Source organism: Hakea prostrata, chromosome 11 (assembly GCF_041222555.1).
Source record: "Hakea prostrata isolate BN-2017 chromosome 11, UWA_Hpros_2, whole genome shotgun sequence".
NCBI lineage: Eukaryota > Viridiplantae > Streptophyta > Magnoliopsida > Proteales > Proteaceae > Hakea > Hakea prostrata.
In genome coordinates, this window is record NC_142610.1 from 25980022 (window position 1) to 26004811 (window position 24790).

The 24790-nt window shown below is 37.8% G+C and overlaps 2 protein-coding genes across 2 annotated transcripts; both read right to left on the reverse strand.

Moving 5' to 3' along the window:
- Positions 1-5738: 5738 nt before the first annotated feature.
- Positions 5739-9604, reverse strand: LOC149001179 (auxin efflux carrier component 7-like). Its single transcript, XM_089139646.1, is given in 7 exon segments — positions 5739-6066; positions 6154-6230; positions 6349-6506; positions 7372-7457; positions 7622-7907; positions 7995-8197; positions 8199-9604. Coding segments are annotated over 7 exon segments (1905 nt in total). The 5' UTR covers positions 9227-9604; the 3' UTR covers positions 5739-5999.
- Positions 9605-22814: 13210 nt separating this feature from the next.
- On the reverse strand, positions 22815-24572 carry LOC149001180 (homeobox-leucine zipper protein HOX3-like). Its single transcript, XM_089140441.1, has 4 exons — positions 24339-24572; positions 23802-23995; positions 23638-23717; positions 22815-23396 (listed from the first exon to the last, which is right to left on the reverse strand). Exons 1-4 carry the CDS (start codon positions 24415-24417, stop codon positions 23054-23056), a joined length of 696 nt encoding a protein of 231 aa, XP_088996567.1. The 5' UTR covers positions 24418-24572; the 3' UTR covers positions 22815-23053.
- Between the last annotated feature and the right edge of the window lie 218 nt (positions 24573-24790).

Sequence of the window (24790 nt, forward strand, 5' to 3'; positions counted from 1 at the left end):
TTAAATTAAAACATATTTTATATTTTTTTATCTTATAAATTCAACTTCAATCTTTTGATGTGATGTATGAAGATCGTCTATAAGAAAATTATATTACATTTTTTTCTTGTCAAAAAATTGATCACATTGACTATCTATGTGTATGGGCCCAGCTTGGACACCAGAAAAATGTCTATTTATTGGGCCTAAAATGGACCTATATAATAAATTTCACGCCCAACAAGTCAATTAATTGTCCAGAATTATGGAGTGGATTTGAGTATTTCTGGAGAAGAAATACACATCGAAGTCGAGCCCAATACCATAGGCCCGTTGTCCATTTGAGAAAACATGCCTAAACAACTATTTGAGCTAAGAAAGTGCCCATGTTAGGCCTGAAATCAATATGAGGCCCAACGTAATAAGTCCATTTTCAAGAAACGTGAAAAGGTATTTATTTCTCTTTTTGGAAAATTTTTCAAATGATGAGATTTAAAAAAATATTTACTTAATAAGATATTTTAAACTTTTTATTCAAATGAATTTTATTTTTAAAAATAATTATTAAATCCCACATGGCACAATCCTACGAGGGAACCGGAGGAAAAGGAATTACGGAGGATGTAATTTTTCTTACCTAACTAATTTCAGTATTTTCTCTTGAGGTAATTTGAAAAAATTAATTTATTGAGTATTCTTACAAAAAAAAAAATCTTATTTTTTAAATATCTTATTGAATATTCTACCAAAAAAAATCTTATTGAGTAAATGATTTTAAAAATCTGACCATCTGAGAAATTTTCCTTTCTCTTTATGGTGTCTAAAACCGGCCCATAGGCCACAATAAGTCCATTGTGTGATGCTCCAAACTAAACACACACAAATTGAACTAAGAACTATAGAAATCACCATAAAAGATTGGTTAGTTAAGAATGATCAACACCTGTTACTAACAGGTGATCAAGGGTTTGACATTTCTTTGTTTTCTCACTTGTTCTTACAATGATTACTTATCAACATTGAGATCCCTTGTAACATAATTAAAACAACAACTTACAGACATCAGCCTTGCTTGTCTTGCTCAATGAAATCTACCGAAAAAGAGAACTTACAGTGAATCTGATTTGTCCAGGGGCGAAGCTTCCCGAGATCAATCCAATTGATAAATTAACAATTCAGATAGAACTTAGACGAGAAAGAAATATTCAGGGAACAAGCTTGACAAAATGCCAAATGTGCTTTGTCATGGCTCGGTTTGTAAAAGAACCTTTTGCCATTGTTGGACCCCCAAGGCCCCAACCAAGGACCTGTGTCGGTAGTTTACCGTACAAGCACCATTACTCTTTCTCTATCTCTCTCTCTCTCTCTCTGGGTTTCATTCTCTCTTTCTCCTTGTATTGATTTTGCTTGCTTTGTATGTTTTCATTATTGTCATGACCTCACAGCTTTATGCTTCTAGTCCACACCCTTTAGTTACATCACTGGCCCAACTCGACTACCAAGAGATTAATACATGCACCTAGATTGAATACTTGTCCGTAACGTTTTCCAGTTCCTATCTAGAAGAAGAAGAAGAATGAGATTGCTTGTGTAGGGTCTGAACTCACCTTACAACCATAAGCAAATGGTCCCAAGCCAAGCTGGCTGTTGCGAATGCAGCCAAGTGCACGAGGACATCACAATATGCACTTGTCTATGCTTATTAAACCTCAGGCCCCTCCCCACATCCTCTTTAATGCCCAACTGATCTTTTCATGTGTGCATGTGCATGTGCACGTATGCACTCTGGTGCCAGCTTTGATACCAAATGTTAGATACTTACCTATGCGTGAAAAACTCTAAACAGACCCTAGCCCTTAGCATTCTTGAGTAAACCCCACTAGACAAGTACCATAAATGGGTTACGTTCTGAGTCCCAATTAGAAGCAAATTAGGAGAACATCTTGTCAGGCCGAGAAAGTTTTTCGTACACGGTCGATAGAAGATCTGAACTGAACGTACGTATTTGTGGCAAGTCTAAGTTAAATTCATGTATGATTGTTTGTTTGGTTTCTTCCTCATGGTTTGACATATTCATCACCTGCAACATCTATTATTGAATACTGGTACTGTGTACAGCCTTCCATTTTAACATCCACACATTTCCCTTTTCAAAGTCTTAGAGCTAGGGTGTGCATGAAGATCTGGAACCCTGATGAGGACATAAAAATAAAAGTAGTTAACATAAGCTTTTTGGCCCATTTCTTGCCTTTTTAGAAGAAAGAAACTAAAGATGAATTCCTACAAAAGTCCAAGTAGACCTACCAAAACTTTATATCTTCAATGGGAAAGGAACAGTCACTGCCTTTGGTTGGATCCTATCGTAAACCTTACACCTTTCTATCCTCCTTATAACTTTCAATAATGCAGACCCATTGGACTTTTGATCCTTAGGACCCAAAAGATCACATGGCTAAGCATGGTAACCTCATGAACATGGACCCAGTTGTCCTTGTGATGCTTCCATACCTGCTCGTTCCACATAAAACCAATCCCAGAAAAAGAGCAGAAGAGAAAAATGAACTCTTCCACCCAAGAAATTAAAGGATGCATGAAAGAGACACTCCAGAGAATCATAAGAGATGATTGACTTTATTCTTCTATTTTTAAATCTTAACAGACTTAATCCCGAGGAGTGTCTCAGTTTGTGAAAAATGATCAACAACTCCAAGTAGGAGATCAGAGTTTAAATCCCCTTGGAGCCCGAGGTAAAGCCCTGCCTTATATTCCATAATATCTTCATTACATGAATCAAGAGATTTCAAATCTCTGGATTCATGAATGCAAGATTTATACCCATTTGGTTGTGAAAATCCATGGATTCATGAAATTTAGAGATTCATAAAATTATCCACAGATTTAATTAACCAAACAGTTAATTTTATGAATTATGACTCAATAAATTTGAAATCTTCAGACTCATGTAACCAAATAGGCCCTAAAGCAACTGCCCAAGTTCACCTGAGTTGTGGAACACAACAGGTTGGGCAACATCGACCTACCAGTAACAAGTATGGATATCCTCTATATGTTAGGTTAGAGGTTTGTGCTCCCCTCACACTTCTTTATTACATAATGAATGTAAGCATCATCTTTGAGTATTGACAAAATAAATTAGAGGTGTATTCCAGTGGACTCCATGTAAATCATTCTCTTAATATGTGGTCTAGTTGGAGAGGTAAAAGCGGAGCACAGACCTCTACCTTGATGCCGATACAGGATCCGGACTTGCCATGAACCCTATCCGCTATCCCCATGGATTTCACTAAAATACAATGTCCTTGATGGTGCTGCTTGTGATGTCTACCATTGGGATTGTGCCAACCCTAGAGTTGTAACTTTTAACCCAAACCCATGGCCAGCCCATCCTTGGGCTTTCCTCACCCCCCCCTCCCCAAATTCTCTCTTTCTTAGTTTAGGTCAGGTCTTGGCCCACCCAACAGCCAAGGTCACCTCAATGGGCCCAAAGATGTTAAAGATGGCTCAAAACTTGGCCATGACTGGAAAATGTGGTCCAATCATTAATTTGTAGCCTACTCTCTGCATGTTAAGTTGGTTAATTAGATTCCTTTTCCAAAACATATATTGCCACACCTACTTCCATATCCAAGAAACACCTCTCAAAAATCAAATATGTGGGAGTCACTTTGCAAGACATGTTTTGAGAAAAATTCACCATCACTCATAATGATTCATGAACCCTACATAGATGGGCCGAAGATGGGCCTGTGCCTAACATCCACAGGCCCACTACCCAGTGCATCCACGTGGTGCATTGAACTATGCACCCAATCAAAGCTGCCCACGTGAGAAATCATCTCTTTATCCCAACCTAGCACAGTTGAAATTAGGCACCTTTCCCCAATCTCACCATACAACTTTGACACCATGGCCACTCTTGGATCCATAACAAATTCTCAAAAATTAAAACCAAAGCGACCAAACGCAGCATTGAAATAAACAAAGCAAGCAAACAAACAAATTGAAACCCTTTGGTTGAAATTAATTTGCTTTGCTCTGCGTGTGCTTCCTTCTAACCCAACAATGGCTTCAATCTAGACAACAAAATCCGGAGCCGACCTTGGAAATCCACATTTTCTTTGAATTAAAAAGCTAATCCCCTTTCTTTGGGATCTATGAGAATGTTGGGTTTCAGTTACGTGTCCATTCATTAATGGTGAAGACTTTAAAAAAAATAATAATAATAAATCAAAGCCGGAGTGAGGGAAGTTTGAATCCTCTACTTGTTAGGGTAGAGATCTGTGCTTCTCTCACATCTATTTATTATACAATAGGATTGCAATTCATTTTCGAATACTGACAAAATATATCAGAAGTGAAACTCACATAAATTTCACTCTTATTGTGTATTGAATAAATGTAAAAGGAGCATACAACTACTAACTTGACGAATAAAGGATTCGACCTCATCATTAAAGGGATTGAGTCCTAACATAGGCACGCATCTTTATTTCAATATTAGAACTTGCATCTTCTAGTACCCATAAAGACATAAAGAGACATTTGATATATTAGTATGGTGGTGTGCTTTGTGGAAGTCTAAGCTCTTGTGAGTAGACAACCAGAAAGTTCTTTAGAGCCGCAAATGCATTGCTCTTCCTGTCATAGTAAGAGTCTCTTCCATGGCTCATGATGAGGCAAAAAAATGTTGAAAGCCTGAAAATGAAAGCTCTTGTGATGCACAACCTCCTGCATGTGAAGGGCCATGTCAAGTCGTAGTCATGCATGTTCATTTGATTGCTCTAATATAGTGTTCAAACAAAGCACTGGTCCACATTGAAATCAAAAATACAAAATCGACCAAATATTCAGATTCCACAACCATTTTACCTCAAGGTTCTACCTATATGTTTCCATTGTGATTTCATCATGTGATTAAATTACCCTGAGAATGGAAAGCACATCAATGAGATGTTGAGGGATGGATTTGTCAAGTAGATGGACCACATTTTACCTAAAGAAAATGATTCTTGTACGTCACAATTCATTATATGAGAGAATGTGAAAAGAAGTCCCTACATCTTGCTTAAAGAAAATGATTCTTGTATGAAAGCTACATTTCATTTTATGAGAGAATATGAAAAGAACCCTTCTCTCCAATGTTGTAAGAATCTTTTTCTTCTTATGGGTTACATTTAAGTTACTACTTTCTTGTCAAATATGCTATCTTCACATCCATGATCTAAGTCATACTCAAAATTTGGAGACAAACTACCATACCAAGGCGGAGCCGAGAATGGAGGTAGAAATAAAACCTGAAATGATTTCTAATACCAATTATTACTATTCATATAATTTTCCAAACCTAATGCATTTTAGTAGTCTACATGTATATAGAGATGATTCTTCAGAAAAGTGTGAGAAGAACGAGTATTATAACTCCTCTCCACAAAAATCACAGATAGTTAAGTGGTTCATGTATCATGACCAAAATCCTCTTCAGTTTAAAATTTTTTATACAAGCACCACTGAAGGAAAGACCTTGGCAAAGAAGAAAACAGTAACCACTGAAGTTTTTAAGCCTCAAAAATCAAGCTGTGCCTTTCTAAAGAATACATATCTGTATAAGGACTTCTTTTGTTAAAAATTCCATGTTTCCCAATGCTTTTTCCCCCAACCGTGAAGGTGGATTTCGAGTCAGAACATTTCCATGTACATACAAATCTAAGGTTCAATCACGACCTTCTCTATTTCCTCTCTTTGTTTTTTTTTTTTTTTCTTTTTTCTTTCTTTCAGTTGAAGTGCTCTTCTGCTCTGTGTTTTCTTCTTCTTTCTTCTTCTCTTCCACCAAGAATCTTCTATTCGTCAAACCTCTGGTTCCCAACTGAAATACAAAGAATGGAACCTGTATCTCCAGGACTCAGCAAGAGTCTGTAGCTTGAATCTCCATTACATCTTGATGCACTCTTCCTTAATTTGATGTGTGAATCTCTTCTTGGAACCCTTCTCTCAAGTATACATCACAATCCCAGAAGAATGTAGTAAACTAAAGTGATCGGCAAAGCTATAAGCATCCCAAATATGACCCTATAATTGATTATGACAAACAATAATTAGTCATCAATTAAGGCTGCAAACGAAGCAAAGCTCTATAAAATACTCATCTTTACTTACGCAGTACTGAGGATGGCCGGATGAACATTGTACTCTTTGGCAAACACAAAAGGAACTATCCCTTGAGGTAATGCCGCCTGAAAATTTTTCAAAATAGAAAATATATTCAAGTCCTTTAATCTATCTCATAGAAAGAAAGCTGGTTCAATTTAGAGCCCATACATTCAATTGGGCTTCATTAGTAGTTAAAGTTACCTGAACAATAGCCACGTGGAGGAGGGTGCCACGTAATCCAACGGCAATGGATGCTGCAGCCATCACAGCTGGGCCTGTGAGGAATCTAACAGCCATAGCAAAAGCTGCAACAGAATTTCCGCATGCGATAATCTTGGGTTGGAGAGCCATAAACAATCCTGTCAACAAAATTGACATAAAGCCCATTAAAAGCCCAAACCCATTCTTTTCCATGGACCACCGGAAAACAATAAACATGAACTAACGTGCGCAGGGCCCACATGTCGGTTGGTTTATAACCACCATTTATAGCTGATTGTTCTCCCTCCAGTCCAGTCCAGTCCAGTCATTGTCATAAATAATCATTTAATTACAGAATAACCCATCTTGATTCTCAGCAATCATCATAACCTAAAAGGTTTAACAAGCCACGAGGGCCAGGAGAAGCCAGCGCAAGAGAAGGAACCAGGGGCGAGGGGCGAGAGATGAAGCGAGCCGATGTTTGCAACACAAGTCGACGACAAGACAAACCCCTGTGGTGGACAATGAAAGGGAATTAAGACAGCAGAAAAGAGGTGCAAATCTTCCCCAAGGAGACACAGCGAGCGCCTCTGGCCGGAGGCGCCCCACCGGGGAGGTTGACGGCCTATTTCCCTACCTGGTTTCCAGGCTTTGTAGCTCGGTATATCTACTTTGTTTCAGTTGAATGAAATGTGGTTTCCCAAAAAAAAAAAAAAAAAAAAAAAAAGTTTAACAAGAACTCTATAATTTCGCAATCATGTAGTTATAGAGATAACAAGAGATGGCCCACCATTCACGAATTGAAAAAAAATGGGGTCCCACTTGTCGGAAGAATGACTTTCTATTTTCAAATTTTCATTAAAAATGAAAATAACAGGTTTGTTCTATCTTCCGCAAACACCGCTGCACTCTGGCCTTAATTGGCTCTTCCGCAGTAACTGGTTCCGGTCTGGTCCGAAAATACGGTTCATTTATTTCTAGAAATGTGAACATTTACACAAATATAAAGGGAAATTCCCTCACCTAAGCTGAACATAGCCATTCCCAGACCGGCATCAGAGAGGATGGAGATGGAACCCTCTATTATATTTGGCATCGATACATGCCACCTGTAAATAAAATAAAACGAATATTAATTGAGTAGAAACTACGAGTCTAGATCCTTTGCGTTTTTGCAGAGCATGTATCCAAATAGTCATAAACAAACATCCAACACGCAACCTGCCCGAACACAGAAGATTGTGTTTAAAAAGTAAGATTTTTATGAGCTCACCTGAAGGCAATGAGAGACCAAACAAGGCCTATTAGGCTAGAATAGGTATTAGGGTTACGAATAAGTTTTCGCCACACCATTATTAAGATGAGACGAGTCATGACACTTGCCGGCGGCATCTGTTTTGCGACGCCGGAATCTGAAATTTCAGTGGCTTTTGGGTGCAATTCCTTCGTGGAACTGCAACCTAGCTTCGTCATATCAGCAATTCCTTCTTTTTCTCTGTCGTCTCCACCTGGAAAGCTGAAATTTTCTCTCCCAAAACCCTCATTTTCCGGTGTCGTTTCTATAAAATAACAAAGAAGATTAGATTGATTAACCTTAAATTATACAAAATTTGAACATCTAACGCAATTAATTTGTTAATTAATACCTTTGTCTCCCCCATTTTGAGGATGATCAGTAACTAACATTCGGATCTCCTTCGCGCCTTGATCTGACCGTCCTGATTGCTCCGCTGAACCAAAATCTGCTCCGCCGAACACGTGGAGTCCACCTCCTTCAGACACCGGAGAAGCACTGGAACTCCAGACGAACATGTGAAGCTCCTTCGCATCATGATTGTTCGCTTTATTCTGCAACTGCACCCTGCTGCTGCTGCTGCTTGTTCGAGTTAGGGTTCTTACTATTAGTGGCAGGTGCTGGAGCTGAGATTTCTGGATTTGGAGCAGGATAGAAACCAAAGCGAGGAGAGCCCAAAGCCTGTGCTGCTGCTGCTGCTCCAGGTGTGCAATTCTCCTCGAAATTTGATGGTCTCGGTGTTGGTCCCCTGGAAGATTGAACAGAATACAAATCTGTAGAACCGAAATTGGAATGTCTTGCAGGAAAACCTTGGCAATTCATCATGGAATAGAAATCTGCGTTGTTGAAATTGGAACCCCTAGGAGTTGGATTTCTTGACGAGCTCAAGCTGTAGATCTCAGCTCCGGTGAGATTCGACGGCCTCGGCGTCAATGCCAGTGACCGCCTCGACGCATTCGATTTCCTGACGGAGACATGAAGCTTTCCATCGTCGCCGATCTCCGCCTCCGTTTCCAGGAAATCACGGCCATCTAAAGACATGATGTCGGAATCAACCTTGAAAGAGACGATTGATGCGGCTGTATCAGGAAACTGTTCCATGATGAGCATCTTGGCACCACGGTACTCGAAGAGGAAAAGCAGAAGAGTGTACCAGATGATACACTGCAACACCACCACCTGAACCATTAAAGTGCCGGAATATTTGCCGTACATGGCGCTGAGGAGAGGAATTCCCATGACCAAAGTGTTTGGGAGGGTCGAGAGTGAGAAGATTGTAATCATCCACTCGAGGCTACCTGTTCTGGTAAAGTTGGTCCAGATCCCTAACACCACCAGCAAAATTATCTTTTGCAGAGTATCGGCGGCGATGAAGCGGAAATTCATGGCGTAAGGATCGTTAGTGGAGATGAAGTGGAAAGAAAGCAAAGGAACTGCAAATATGGCTACAAAACGGTTTATGCCGGAGCACTGGTCCGGCGTGAAGATCTTCCACCAGCGAACTGAACCATAAGCTAAGATCATAGCCACATACAGGGGAACCACGGCCGTCAAAACAGTGTAGAGATCCTTCCAGGTAATCATCTTCTTTTCTCTTGAATTAACAAAATGAACAGTAATGGCTACTCCTTAAGATCTAAAATTTAGCGCCAGAGAAAATTGAAGAAGAAGGGTAGGGTAAAATGGGGAAGAAACCGTTTGTTATCTAACAGACTAACACTGGATTTGGTAAGTTTTGTTCTGTGTCTCTGCTAAGGCAATTGGAAGAAGAAGAGAGTGAGAGAGAGGGTTTTGATTTTACGAGCGATGTTAAGTATGGAAGAGCATATATAGTGGTGTTGAGGGAGAAGGTGAGGTGGTGTGGGAACTGGAAAATGTGAATTTGCAGTGGAAGTGATGCTGGATTTAGTAGTAACTGATGGAGTGACTAATGGGGTAATGATGACTTGGAGTGGAGAAGAGAAGAGAAGAGAAGGGAAGAGAAGAGAGAGAGAAGAGAAAGAGAAAAAAGAAGAAAAAAAACAGTTGGGTTAGAAAGTGACCGCCTACAATGGTCAACATAACTACAAGAGTTACAAGTAGACGAAGCGATGGGATGGCATGGGAGTTTCATCTTCAATGACGTGGACACACTCCTTCTCTCTCGTTCTCTTTCTTCCTATGTCTCTCTCCAGTGTCCAGTCTCCACCACCACCTTTTTTTTCTTCCTTTTTTTACTTTTCTCTACCCCTTATCGTCTTTTCGGTGGAGTTTTCACAACAGACGTGTATATGAAGGGACAAGTGAATAGGCCTAGATCATGCATCTTAAGTTTCTTCACTTAGTATTACGCTTTGTATTTTTGTAATTCAAAGAGTTAATTTTAAAACAAAAATTATGAAAATACACATAAATTTAACGTAGTTCACGTACGGATGTAATATGTTATATCAACGAGCGAAGAAAAATAATTTTTTTATTATGTAGAAGAACAACAAAAGAATATCTCACAACCAATTGTCAAGAATTCTTACCAAAAAATCTAATTGAAAATCTAAAATCTTTCAATAATATCCCAATCGTGTAAACGGGTCGACCCATTGGGTCTAGTTGCACTATACCACGGGGTTAGAGCCCCTGCAACCCCTCCACAGGCTGAGAATAGTGGTGGAGCTTCTGGACCTCTACTGCAAGTCCATTTTTCAAATCGGGTACAAATGTACTTTGTATAAGAATTGATAAATATAATTGAAACGAGTTATGGATCAATTAATAGTATAAGAGTACAATTGTACTTGTATAAGAATTAGGGTCTTGGGTTTCCTATAAATAATCTTGGGTTGCACTTTGTAAGGTTGATAGTGATAGAGGTTTTAGGAAATAGTGGAGATTTAGATAGTTTTAATGAACCACGATAGAGTTCTTACAATTTTGAATGTGTTTTGCTTGTAATCTTCTTTGTGGTTGTGCATTCTATTCCTAACACTGTAAAATGAGGTCACAATAAAGAATTGAACCTCAAAGAATTGACTCAGTTGACGAAGACTAACACTTTATAATATGAAGTAAAAAATTTGAATCTTTTTGGATTAGAGGCAAAAGTAGTGTTTATATATAAAATAGTTATTGTCAGCCTCTTATACGTATAAAAGTTGCAGATTCTAAAGAAAATAATAGTGAGGGACTGGACTTGGTGCTTGGTATTTATTAGCTTTACTATTGAGCTAGATTATTGCCTTTGCTTTGAGATATATAGGCCATGCTTTTAGTTTCAACAACATTGGTAATCAGTTTACGTTACCTATCTCTAAAAAACAGATCCATTAGTCAGCTAGATATATTTTTGAATTAATGTGGGTCTATTTTCACATTAATTGTTTTTGTCCAAAGGATTTGTCTTTGAATTTGACTTATGTAACTGAAGATCAGATAACACACCCATCTTATTCGAGAACCTTCAATTTAGTTAAAGCTTATCTCTTTTGTATTTTAATGAGCTAGCATTGCGACATTTGTGCTAGCTCTTGCAAAAATATTTAGTCCGACCCCATTGACTTGGTTCAGTTCACTTTAATTACCATTTGGTATTTCATGTAGCTTAAGAAATAGATGGTTTGATGTTAATTGAAATGGGTCTTCAAGTGTAACAGATACCATACTCATCATCTTTTTTCCTATAAAGGTTACATCATAAATGAGAATATCAATACATTTAGGGTGGGGTAGGTAACCATTTTTATTAACAATACCCATCGCCTTCCATACCTCTCTAATTCATCTTTGAATAAGTAGTCAAATTGGAACAAGCTCCATACACAACTAATTATTCTTATGCCTAAAATTAGGCATGTTTCTTGTCAAGCTTTGACAATTCATACACTTCCATTATAACTGTGACAATCAACTTGCAAATCAAGCGAAAAAGTTGAAGAACATAGAAAAATTTCATTTCTTTTATGAACATTAAATTTGTTGATGACAAATACACCACGTGATGCTTCCCCCCCTTTGCAAATGAGAAAAAGTCGAAGAACGTAGAAAGAGCAAATTGTCAAACACACAATTGATAGAATAAAACCTTGTAACATCTTGACCAAGGTAGATAATTATGGAATTGATACCTTAGAATAAAGTAAAACAAACAAACATTGAATGATGATTCTTTATTTCATCTACCACTATTGCTGCAACTAAGGGTATGTGTGGATGGATGTCCTATAAGAAACTGTGCTAACCTTAAATTCTCTTTTGAATTTAAAAAAAATGAAAGATAAATTTATATATTATTTATTATATTTTGATAAACAAGATGAAAGACATTTATGATATATCATCTCCTCACATATGAATGAATGTGCAATTTTATTTTTTTTATTGATTTTTTTTTCATATTTCAGATTGATTACTCTAATTTTATTATTTTTTTTTCTTATAGAAATATAACAAGATTGATTAAAGAGAGGCCTGGTAGAAACTTTTTTCTAATGGTGAAGTATTGAGGATATGGGCATGCATTAAGAACATTTTTTTCTTCTTTCCCTTCTAGTTGATGCCATGTATATGAAAGATTTCTTGGACCACAAAATATACCTTTCACTTATTGTGGTTGTTTTGCGTTTCATCGTCTGCAAAACAAATCTATGAAGAATATTATTGAATATTAAATGTTGATATAGTTATATTCTAATACTTTTTCAGTGTTTCTTTACTTTAGTAGTTTTAAATCTACAAATTTCGTAATTTATCATTTAATGAAGCATGATAATATTATGTAATTGACACGAAAAAGATACAAACATAGATGCTTTCATCAACGACCCAAAGTTCATAGCCTCGCCTAATAATATTTGCTCATCAAAAGGGTTGTCAAAAAGTTTCTAACACGTATACTTGTAACTAGTTGATGCGTGAAAATTCATTGTATTCTAGAAGACTTCGTAGTTATCATCTATTCTACACTGGGATGGATGGAATGAGAACAGTTCTAGCTAATCTAGATGACTACATTGGACCTATTGACGTATACAAAGACTTGATAATAGAGATGGTAAGGAACATCAACGATGGAAAAGCTGCATGGAAAGCATTGCTGATCATGCTTCATCTATGAAGTTTTTCCTTAGATATAATGTATATGTATCATGAACCACTATACATAACTATGCATTTGAACACTGAGGACAAACTTTCTGCAAATGATATAGCCATCAAAGTGAGAGCTATAACCAAACAATGGCTAGCTTATTTGAACTGCAAGAATCAACATGTTGTTGTCACCCAACTGTGCCAAGATACTATTCACCACAATAATGTAGAGAGATATTATAAAGTCATGGTATTGCAAATCACAGAAACAAATTAGTAAGGTAGCTGCTATGCCTTGGTACGAGCCATCACTCATGTAGCCTCCAGGGACAATGAAACCTATGGCGAAGGTGACTGTCAAGATCAAATTTGCTACAATGGCAAAAGTATTAAATCTCTCCCTGAATTTGTCATTGAAATTTTCTTTCTTTGAATCGATATTTTCTTTTGAGATATTTTTCTCAATGATTGGAGGATGTTGACCCTATGGTGCATTATTAATTCTTAAAGCTGAAGCAAAGAACCTCAAAAGCCAATTACGTCTGCACAGGATTTGAGAGTCACTTAAAACCCGTGGACTCCAATGAGCTTAAAGTCCAAAGGTCCTTTAGTAACTATAAAGGCCCCCCCTCTCTCAGACACATCGAGCATCCTCAGTGCCTCTTGTCTTGTAATAGCTTTCTTCTTCCTCCATTGTAATAGTGTCTTAAAGTCTTCTATTTACAGTTCTTTCTGTAATAGTCCTAGCTAGTCCTTGCATAATATCAATTGTCCTGTGTTTGTTTGTGGGTTCGTGTTTGTGTTATCAACCCTGGGCATCTCCAGCTACAATTGGCATCAGAGATGGCTTTTGTTTGTAATATAACTTAGATGATCATATTGATCCTTTGTAGCATATGCTACTACCTAACTTCATTATATTCATATGTAAGTATCTCTATTGTACTACTTTGATATCACTTTAGCATTTAAGGAGAAAAAGGTTCTCAACAGATTGCTTCAATTGGCTCAAAGTAATAAAAGTCTTATAAAATTAATAGTCGAAATGATGTGACCGTCATTCCTTTCTCTCAAATAATGAGCAACCACATAATTAGTCTACAAGACTTCCCCAAGAAAATCTCTTCCACTTAAATTAAGTAGCTATAAAACATGTTCAGGATTACTAGACAAATTAATCACGTAGAAGATATGCCATGTCTGAGACAATTTTAATGGGGCACTTACCAAAAAAGTGAAAAAAAAAAATTAATGGGACAAGAAAAACGTCTTTACTAAGTATTATGGTCAATATACATGGAGCCCGATAAGTAGTGGATTCTAGCTTATTTCTTTTTATGTTACTCTTTGGTTGTCTTTGGAAGTTAAAATTCTTCCCTTTTACACCCAAACAAGTTTTTTCATGATTCTTGTTTCTTCCAAAAAAAATTTTAAAATTATTTCCTTCCTATGGTCATTGTGCAAAGACAAATTTTCCTTTAGTTGACCATTGAATAGACCTACTAGAACAAATTATTAGCTCATAAAGAATAGCTTATAAATTACACTAATGGCGTCATATTTAGAATCATATGCTTTATCTCTTATAGAGTGGAGGGTTACCCATTGCTTTGGAGAGACTAATTATGTTGTTAACTTCCGAGCTAAGTCAGTTGTCAAGATCTAAATCTTAGATCCAATAATTATTTGGCCGGCATTGACTAAATTCGAATTGGAGCATGATGCAACCAGACAGCCGAGGTTTCGGTTTGTCTAATACAAAGTCTAGTGGATTCTCTCTCTAGAGATCTTTGTGTTAGTTTTCTCTTGTTGTATTATATTCCTTATTTTTTTCTTCTTTAATAAAGTCAGCCTTTACCCTCTCCCCCAAAAAAAAATCTATTATTCCACAGGGGATTGAAAAACTATATAGCTGATTCTCTTACTTGGAGGGCTAAGTTCTAAATGTATACGATTGTTAGATCGAGCAGTTTGAGGCGGAGAGGCACGCCTGAGTAGTCTCTCCGCCTCCCCTATTCCTCTTCCATCGCTTCGGTCTCCTGCTCCTCTTCTGCCACTCCGTTTCTCTGCTTCTCTCTCTCTCCTCCAGCTTTCTCTCCCGTCTCTCCCTCTCCTCCAGCTCTCTCTCTTGTCTCTTCTCTGTTTTTTTTTTTTTTTCACACTCCTCCAGTTCTGTCTCTTTCCCTTCATCTCTGTTCTCTCTTCCATTTCTCTCTCCCGGCATCTTTGTTCTCTCTCCTGTCATCTCTGTTTCTCTCTCCCGTTTTCTCTGTTTCTCTCTTCCGTTTGGCTCTGTTCTCCGTCTCCCCTCCGCCTACCTTCCCTGTTCCTCTTTTCCGTCCTCTTTCCCGTCTTCGTCTCCCCCTTTCCCGCCTCCGTTTCGCTCTCTCCGTTAATAACCAGATCTAGGGTTTCCCCTTAGATCTGCGTTTGCAATACTTCTTTTTTTGTTTTGTTTTGTTTTTCAATTTTTTTTTTTCATAACAGCTCCTTTGGTTACAACGTTTTCTTGGTGCACACCGCAGAACAACTCTAGCTTTGGGTACAAGTTCTTCTGCGTCGAGCTTGATAGGTACGCCTATATGGCAGAGCCGGATGGTAGGTCCGATCCGCATTTTCGCTGCTACCATCACTACAACTGTGGGAGTTATATGTTTGCCTATGTGGGTGTTGTTTGTCTGCCCCCCTATGAGGCGTGTTGTATGTCCCCCTATGTGGGTGTTGGTGTTTTTTTGGTGTTTCTGTTCTACGGGTTTTGTGGACATGATCCATTTTGGGCTTGACCCAACCCTTACCCTGGCTTGACCCTGTCTATTGCATGTACAACAGTTTGGTCCTTGTCCGCTCCTTGGTTCGTTTCGAACCTTGTGTACTCATGCAGTTCTGTTTGTACTTCTTTTAGTTATATGAATGAGGTGCTATTTACCCAAAAAAAAAAAAAGTATACGAAAAGAAGTAATTCCATTTATACCGTTCCTATCATTTTCACAACCTTTGATCCAATTTCTCAAATATAATCTACATGATTATAAACATCAAACTAAACTTTACTATCATCATATCAGTCAAGATGTTAGCTCTAATTGATCCCTAACTTTCAAATGTGATGATTCATAAGGTTGGACGGATACCTAAGACTCTCAAGTCTCAATTAATAACCAAAATTGTATCCTGATGAAAACGAACCCACCCTTTTCAAAAAGAAAAGTGCTCTCTTAAACCTCAACGTCTCTCTTTCTCTGCTAATTTGAGCAGACATCATGATAATCTAATGAAGATTTTTAGTTAAGATAGATACTCGTTTCTTTTAGATTTCAAGAAACATGAAAGCTGACATATAATTTAACTTGTATCCATTTTTAATTAATGATAAGAAAGCCATTACATCTAACACATGCATAATGATTCGGTTTAATCAAATCTAGTAAGTTAAATAATGAAGTTTCCTTAATAATTGAATTCACTCTCATGTTGACTGACCTAGGGGTACCAGCCATGAGAACTAAATGATTGCTTATGAAAAGTCATGTAATATCAAATAAAATTTGGGCCCTCTTCAACATGAAATTGAAAGCATACCCACCAAAGAAAAAGGAGAGCTGAGCTACTGAGAACCCTAAGAGTCCCTCTTTTATGTCTTTTCAATAACTATTGGGCAAGAAACCTCCAAGTCATCTTGGTAAGCAACCCCTTAACTAAACTAAAGATGAGGGAGAAAAGAGTGTCAGAGAGAGAGAGAGATAATTCCTATGAATTATGTAAACGATGAATGCGTTGCTTAAATGATTACACGTCGAGTATCTAATTTGAAATATCCAATCAGTTTAAGGGTTAAATGCCAAAACCTAAACCAATAGAACAAGAACATTCGCTTCCCTTGTTCCATTACATCCTTAATCAACACGAAAAGAAATGAAAAAAGATTTTAAAAAATATCATTTTGTGTTAGAGAACATGATTACCTTTTGTGGCCATGGCACCTCAAATGCCATTTGAATATAGGAAAAGTGTATGAAATTATAAGTGCCTTAAATATGAAGTCAATGTGGATTTTGGACAATCTTCCTCTTATTTTGACTAATCATAAAAGAGAAAGTTAAGACATCACGCAATTGGTTTGCCTCACAGAGTTAGGGGGGGTTGGAAGAGACATCTCACAAGTGTATTCTGCCATTGTGGGATGACAAGAAATTCAATACTACAAAAGAGAAAAGCTGATCATCACCAAAAGCAATGACCCAAAATTGAGAATACATTGTAGTACCAAAAAGGGGAGAGAGAGAGGGAAAAAAAATGATAGTGAGAAGATATTGGTTTCACTTTAATAACTTTTGTAGATCAACTAGCCAAATTATCTCTATAATGGTTATTGCCATGGAGTTAGATATAAATGAGTCAAAAGATGTGTGCTTCTACACACAAAAGGTGTCCCACCCCCACCCCCACCCCCACCTCCACACAAAAATCACAAGGTGGCAGTAATGAGCTCAACCACAATACTTGTTCCAACCAATGACTTTCAGATATTTACACCCCCAAAAGCAAAATTTGCCCCCTTTGGCGTCCCTACAGAATTTCAAATCCTATAAATCGACAAAGGCCAAGCCTTCTTATTGACCATCTTTTCTATATATTCTAATCAAATCTAACCATCCTTAATCGAATCTACCCTACCACCCTTTTCAAAAACAACTTTATCTTTTTCTCATAACCCTTTTGTAAGAAAGGCAATTAATCGAGTTTTCAGAGCCATGGGTGTGTTTCTGGAGTTCATCATTTCTTGGTAAACATTGTTAGCTAGGTTTGGACCCACAATTCATTTCAGTTTACATGATCTCCCTGGTCAACATTTTAGGCAATGATGTGATCGGATTAGGTGTTTAATTGCAAGCAAGATATTTATCGAGATTATCAATTGTCTTATCTGGGTTAAATCTTAAACTACTGCATTAGTAGGTTAAACAGTGTAATTAGAAAGATTGGTTAAGTTTCTTTGACCAGCTGGAATTGAAATTTGAAGTGGATTTTCTTAGTAGCTAGTTTATTGTTTTGTGTGTTTATACAGTTAAGAATTACTGAGCACGAACCCCAGAAGGGATATAGCCTCTCTGATCTATGAGTGTGAGCTTGAGACTTAAGTGGACCAGTTCCAAATGCATCTTAGCTTGGGCAGTGACCATTGCCATGGAAAGGATAAAGACATGGCACATACTATTAGGAAGAAAAATTGATCCATGCATGTGAAGTATTATTAATCACTAATCACACGCAATTAGCTGCTAATAATCTTGTATTGAGATCTACCCAGAAAGAAAAAAAAGTTGAAATCTAGTATCGAGACTCTTCCATATATGCATGACTTAACTTTGTGCTTGTGTGACTCAGTGACTGTTTCTGAAATTATATTTACAAAACCAACGCCCACCATGTGAAGAACTTCTTTTGGGACTGTGTGACTTGGTCTTCTTTGTTGGTCCCAAAACAAGGAGCAACTTCCAAAGAAAAGCTAAGTTGGTAGTGTCAATTACTTTTTGTAGTAACCAACAGATCGATAGAATGAATCTGTTTGAGTTTCTTAGTGGATTGAGAGACCATATGGAAAGCCCTTCTTTAGCAAAGTTCTCTCCTCCATGAAGAACTTATCATGGAAATTGTACAAACAAGAACCTAATAGAATCAATGAAACTTAAAGAAGAGATAATGGTGGGAACCTTGGCATGCTTTACATTTCTTCAATCATGCTTGCAACTAAAGTCCTGTCACTTTTATGACTTAGATTGATCAATAGTTCCTGATAATTGAATGGAACTGGCAAGCACAGTGGAGTAGCTAAGTGTATGTCTTTTGTGTCTAGTCACAGATTCATCCACATGGACTTTTCAAAAGAACCCTAGAAAAGGAAAAGTCGGCAGGAATTGATGAAGAACTCTTTACATGACAATTTTTTAGGAGGTTCAATGCAATAGCTAAATTTTCAGTGAACCCACATACCAATAAGTGGAGAACCCACACTTAAATTAAAAGCAAGCAAGTGACCTCTTTCTAAAGGACTACAGTAAGGGTGCCCCACAGCTGAAAAGAGGTGTCCTTGGGTATGTCTTATATGTCCTACCATTTTACCTTAGTTGCAAATTTGGAAGTCCTTATCTCATACAAGTTCAAAGGATGCCTTAGGATTTCAAAAAAAAATGTCATATTTTATTGAGAGAGAATGTTCTATGTAGGAGTTAGTATGCATGGCTCGCATGTAAAAGTAAAGATCCAATGAATACGGATCAAGATCCCTCTGTGTTCGAGCAGGGCATGTGTCAGTGTATTCGGCCTCTAAATGTCCTGCCTAGACGAAGAGGATCTATGTGCAATGAAAACATTCATGTAAGATGGCATCAATAGAATAGAGATTCCCACTATTGATGGGGATGGGATGATTATTTTGCTCCCTCCTTAATGAGCACAATACACACTTCCTAGAAGGAGCACATTTCCTTTTGGTGCGTGAGCATTTTAAGTTTTTCTTTTAATTTGAAGGCATCTTTCTTTTTACACCTTTTTAAGGAGAATTAGGGAGAATGTATTCCTCTCATCCACTCCCAGACCCACCCTTGTAAAAGGGAGAAAAAGAAAAAGCAAAAAATTAGTGAAGGAAATAATGGAAGGAAAATATCACCAGAAGCTGATTAGTTGGGCCTGGGTCCAATTTTAGGGCCCAATTAGTAAGCCACATTGTAAAGGGTCCACAACCATTGAAGTTATAGTTGGGCCAACTTTTGTACTTTGGGTCACTTTCTTCTTCCTCTTGCTAATTTTTGGGGCATGAGATAAAGTGAAGAGAGCCATTGATCTATCTACATGGAAAGTATCTTGTTCTATGACACATGAATATAAAGTTTAAAGTATCCCACGATGCGATACAATACTATACGAGCCGATATTTATCCATAATTAACACAACCGATAAGTTTAGATACGCCTTTCTATTCAATTGCACTAAAATACATTGGTCAGTATGATACAATACTCAATACGGAACAATACGTCCCTTAAAATCACTTGATCGATACAATACTTGAAACTTGCATGAACATTTAATTGCCTGCTAGTGCCATCACATTAAATGGTTTGGGCCTGGTAGATAAATGGGCTGGGCTCAATTAGATAAAAGCCCAGCTGACCTTCATGATTTGCCTTCTTGCTTTCAGCCTAATTGCATGAAGCCCAGCTGCTCCAAGATCTAATTGGGCCATAAGGTATATGAATGTTCTTAATATATACCTAATTTTGGAGACAAAGAAATGTAATGATTTGCTTCCCCTTTAGGGTTTAATATTTTCAAGATAAGATCCTGTCATGGTTAGTACTTAGAAGTACCTTGATTGGCATATTTTATGTGAAGGATTTTCTAAATGACACGTTTCTAGGTGTATTAATAAGTTAAAAGACACATAAAATTATAAATTATATCATATAAGATGGCAAGAGAATTCCTTTTGTAATTGTATAAGAAGATTATTGGTTTGTTTTTTTTTTATATATATAATAAGAGTAGAATAACTTACAAAAGATTGTTCTAATCATGAAGTCACATCACAAATGCGTGTAGAAAACCTCTTGGGAATGAAAATAGAAATAGAAATATATATTTATATTTGTGAATGAAGCAAAGGCATCTGATCCAATACCTAAACTTGTTTGGTCTGGCGTGGGGGAGACCATACTAATCCAAATTCCACACCAGCAATGGTGGGGGTTGGACATCAGTAGATAACGACATGCAAAGATGAATAATCAATGACCCTGACCTTAGTGTACCTAGCATCATTATGTGCTCCAAAATCTAAGTAGATCTACCCAATTACTTGTGGGGTGTGACCATACAAGGCTTTCTTACAATCTCCCCTCCCAACAAAACCCTTTTTTTCATTTTCTTTTCTTTAAAAGGATCTTTATATTAAAAAAAAATACAAGATTTCGATAACAAGAGGACCACAATCATCAGTCATAAAGAAACAAAAGAGCAATCAATTGCTCACTCCAAAAAAAAAAACTAACATTATGAAAATCCATCAGATTCGAATTAGGTCACGATACACTCCAACTTAACACCCGATCAAGATATGACTTTAACCACCCTCACCCCCCCCCCCCTCCAACCATCTTTGCTTGACCAAACTAAGGGAGGGAACCTTTGTGAATCAAAACCGCCACTGAATCAGTTTGAATCCACAGCTTAGAAATTCTCAATTTCTTAGACCACGTACCAATGGATTGAGCTTAGCTTCAAAATTGGTCATGACATCAAAGAAAGCCCGAAATACTTTTACCATTGAAGTCGGAGAATCCCGAAAAATTCTTCGTGCTCGAGCCATTCCCGAATTGCCAAGAGAGCTACCATCAGTATTTAATTTGATCCACCCTTGTTGTGGCCTCAACCAGAAAACCTCCAACAGCCTATTTGAACCCTGAACCTTCAAGCTCAAACCCAACTACTTGGCATTTACAAAACTTCTCATGGAAATATTCTTGTCACCTATTGAATCACCTATCTTTCTAACCATGGAAAATAAGGAATAAGAACCCATCTTCTCAACCATGCAGTCCTCAAATCAATCACTCATGGCTCATCCTTCCACCATTTTAGAAACTCCATCAAGGAAGATTGGGACCTCCACTGCATGCCAAACTTTAAAGTGAATGTCTTCCAACACTAAAGAAAAAAGGGCACTACAAAAACACTTGATTGAGATCTTCTACTACTGCTGTATTACATAATTCACACCTTGACACCAATGATATCCCTAGCTTTACTACTGTTTCATCAACTGAGATTTTCCAATTCAGAAGCTTCCATTCAAAAAGAACATGACATGACCATGACCCTAAATTAGACTTTCAAGCCAAAGATTACCTCCCACAGATTAATTAAACCAAATTGTTATGTTTTTTTTCATAGAACTATACCATTCCAGAGACTTCTTAACTAAAAAGTATTAATCATTATCAACTGAATAACTCCTCGATAATAAAACGATTCCATCGAAGGACACGGTGGGGTGATATTACGCAATTTACTTGTGTGTGTGCATGCATTGGTGGATATTTGGTAGACCATCACTCTCATTATGTGGTAATTACATACGTAATTTACCACTATCCCATACTTTTTTCCAACAATTAAGAAATAATTTATGAAACTTGGGTTTTTTCTTGGCAGTTTCTACCGTTATTTTGGCTATAATAAGACGGTAACTTTAAATTAAATTAAACTTCAATGGAAAATGTGTTACAAGTTTCTCTGAATTAAATTCTACTACATCTTGTTTTTTATAAATTTTCCTTTCCAAGGAAGGTTGGATGGGCAACCCAAATATTGCCTTGCACGCGCGTACGACCATGACCCCAAGGTGGGACCAATGGTTTTGATGGTCACCATGATGGTGTTGCTTAGGATTGACTTTCATTAATCATGATAAATCCACCATTGTTTAATTAGGTTTGATCTCTTTTCACATCTCCTTCGCTACATAAGGTATAAGGGCCCATATATATGGGTGTCGAACTTCAGTGGATTCGATCCGATTCACCGTGCGCGCATTTAAGCCACAGGTAGGGCTCATATAATAGTCTAGGTTGGGTCAACTAAAGTGCTGTGCATTTACTGTACTACCTATGGTCAAGATTGAAATCTCACCATTCATTTCAGTTTTCACCACCGCAGCATTCAAGTTCACTCCACTAGGGTTTCGCCTCTAATTTATTCTGTCAATATGTCTAAGAGAATTCTATTCTTTATGTATAGTGAAGAAACGTGAAGACAACGTAAGCCTTTACATATTAAGGTAAAAGATCCAAACTCCCAAGCCAAGCTAGTTCAGTGACCGAGTTTCAGTCTTGTGCAATGAATGTACAGTACACCTTCAACGAAAATTGCAGTGGTTGGATCGAGATTTCAATTCGACAAGTGTACTTTTCGAGGTAAATAGTCTTACGCATTTGTTGAGCATGTTTGAAGCAAAATCCCAAGTTCAATGATTCCTCTTCCTTCATTTCTATAAAGACAGCAAAAAGCTAACAAAGAAACAAAAAGGTTGGAGAAAAATCATACCTTAATAAGCACTAATCTATGTAAATTGGTAACACAAAACAAAGTCTGTTGTTCTTTACATCAAAGATACCTATTTCCCCTAATTGATTAGACACTATACAAACTCCCAAAAAATAAAATCAAGTGATCCTAACCGTTCCATACGCTTTAAGTCAACGGTAAAGTCAAACCAAAAAGTCATCCTTGACTTGATCAGGTAATGAATCTTTTGATGTGTGAATGAAGGGAAGGGGGGAGGGACCCACTCAGCATGCGGCGGAAGGATGTCTGGATTGATGGAGCACTGGTGGGGCCGCCTTGGAAGGATGATGGTAGGACAAGGGAACCATGGCCGTCGATATTGTGGGTCCCTTGTCGAGTAATGATGTAGTACTGCTCGTGCTTGTAACCCTTTCGCACCTTGGACACATCGTCAACCTCGATGCCGGCATGGGCTCGCTACTGTGTGGAGACATGACCGTAGGTGGGCCCACCCTCAGAGCTCTCAGCTCCTCCACCTCTCTCTGCAATCTCCGATTCTCCTCCGTCAGCGACCCAAACCATCTCTTCAGATACTCGCATTCCATCTCTGTTTGCTTCAATTTTGTCCTGTTTCAAAATTTGTCAATTTCATTACATCATCAGATTAAGAAACTTGACCAAGTAGAACTTGAATCTGATACGATTCTCAAGATATTCCAAATTTCCAATTGAAGAATGCTTGAGCATCTTTCAACACTTGATGATTTCAGTTTCTCATGCTCCAGAGGAAACGGGAAGAAGACCAAGACCAGCTTCAGAGTCCAGTAAGATAAGAAAAAAAATTAAAAATGGAACAAGTCAAAAATACCTTGCTCTGCGGTTTTGAAACCAGACTTCAACTTGCCGTGGTTTTAGCTTCAACTGTACAGCCAGAGCTTCTTTTTGCTTCTGCAAATATTAACAAAAGTTAGAAAACTTTTTAGATGAAACGAGAAGAAGAAGAAGAAGAGTAGATCAGGATTCATGGCTTACAGGATTGAGGGTTTGGTTTTCTCTGAAGCTTTCTTCTAGGAGACGAGACTGTTCTTTTGTGAGACGAAGCTTCTTACGGGGAGGGCCTCCTATGCAGTCTTCTTCATCCTCTGCACTACCCATAATCATCCATTCTTCCTCTCCACCTGAAGGAACTTGATTTATGTCCAAATCCCTCATCACGCAACCACCTTCTGTTACAGTTTAATAAACTATCAAACCCAAATCACTGAGTGACGACATGTATTTCATATCATAGAAGAAAGAAAAAAGAACATCTGAAATCAGATAAAGAGGAAATGAAAAAAAAGGGGAAGCAAAATGAACAAAGAAGACAAAACCGTACGAAGTAGAAACACAAGGAAGAGAAGACGAAAATGCGAGCAGCCCGAGTAAAAAAGAAAGAAAGAAAATCCAGAGATGCCAGACAAGAAAAACCCAGAAAGAGAATAAATAAAGAATCAAAAGAGGATATTAGGTATAAGAAATCTATTTCTTAGTTGCCAGAATAAACTAAAGATTCTATTTTTAGCTTACCAGAAGACGAAAGAGGGGGTGATGAAGTGAACCCAGGAACAGACATGGTTAACTCCAAACAAGAAGGTAGAACCGCCATGGAATTTGCAGAGAAGAGCTGAAGAAGAGCAGACCAAACAGCAAAGACAGCCGTGTCACCAGGACAGAAAGCTGGGAATGGGGAAAGCTGAGAAAACGGATGGAAGATATAAATACAGGAAGGAAAGGAAGAGAAGAGAAGAGAAGAGGGGAGGGTTTGGAAAGTGGGAAACCGATTGAGTTTCCCTAGGGTTCTTCTTTTGACTTGGGTAGTCCTGTGAAAATTAATTTAAGAAGCTGTTTGACCGTCGGATGATTGCCACGTGTCGGAATATATTGGAATACTGTAGGGGAATAACCGGCAGGTTTCCCATTTAGACGATATTGAGTCGGCTTGTCTGCTTGCAGGTCAGGTCAGCTGGCGAAATGATTGG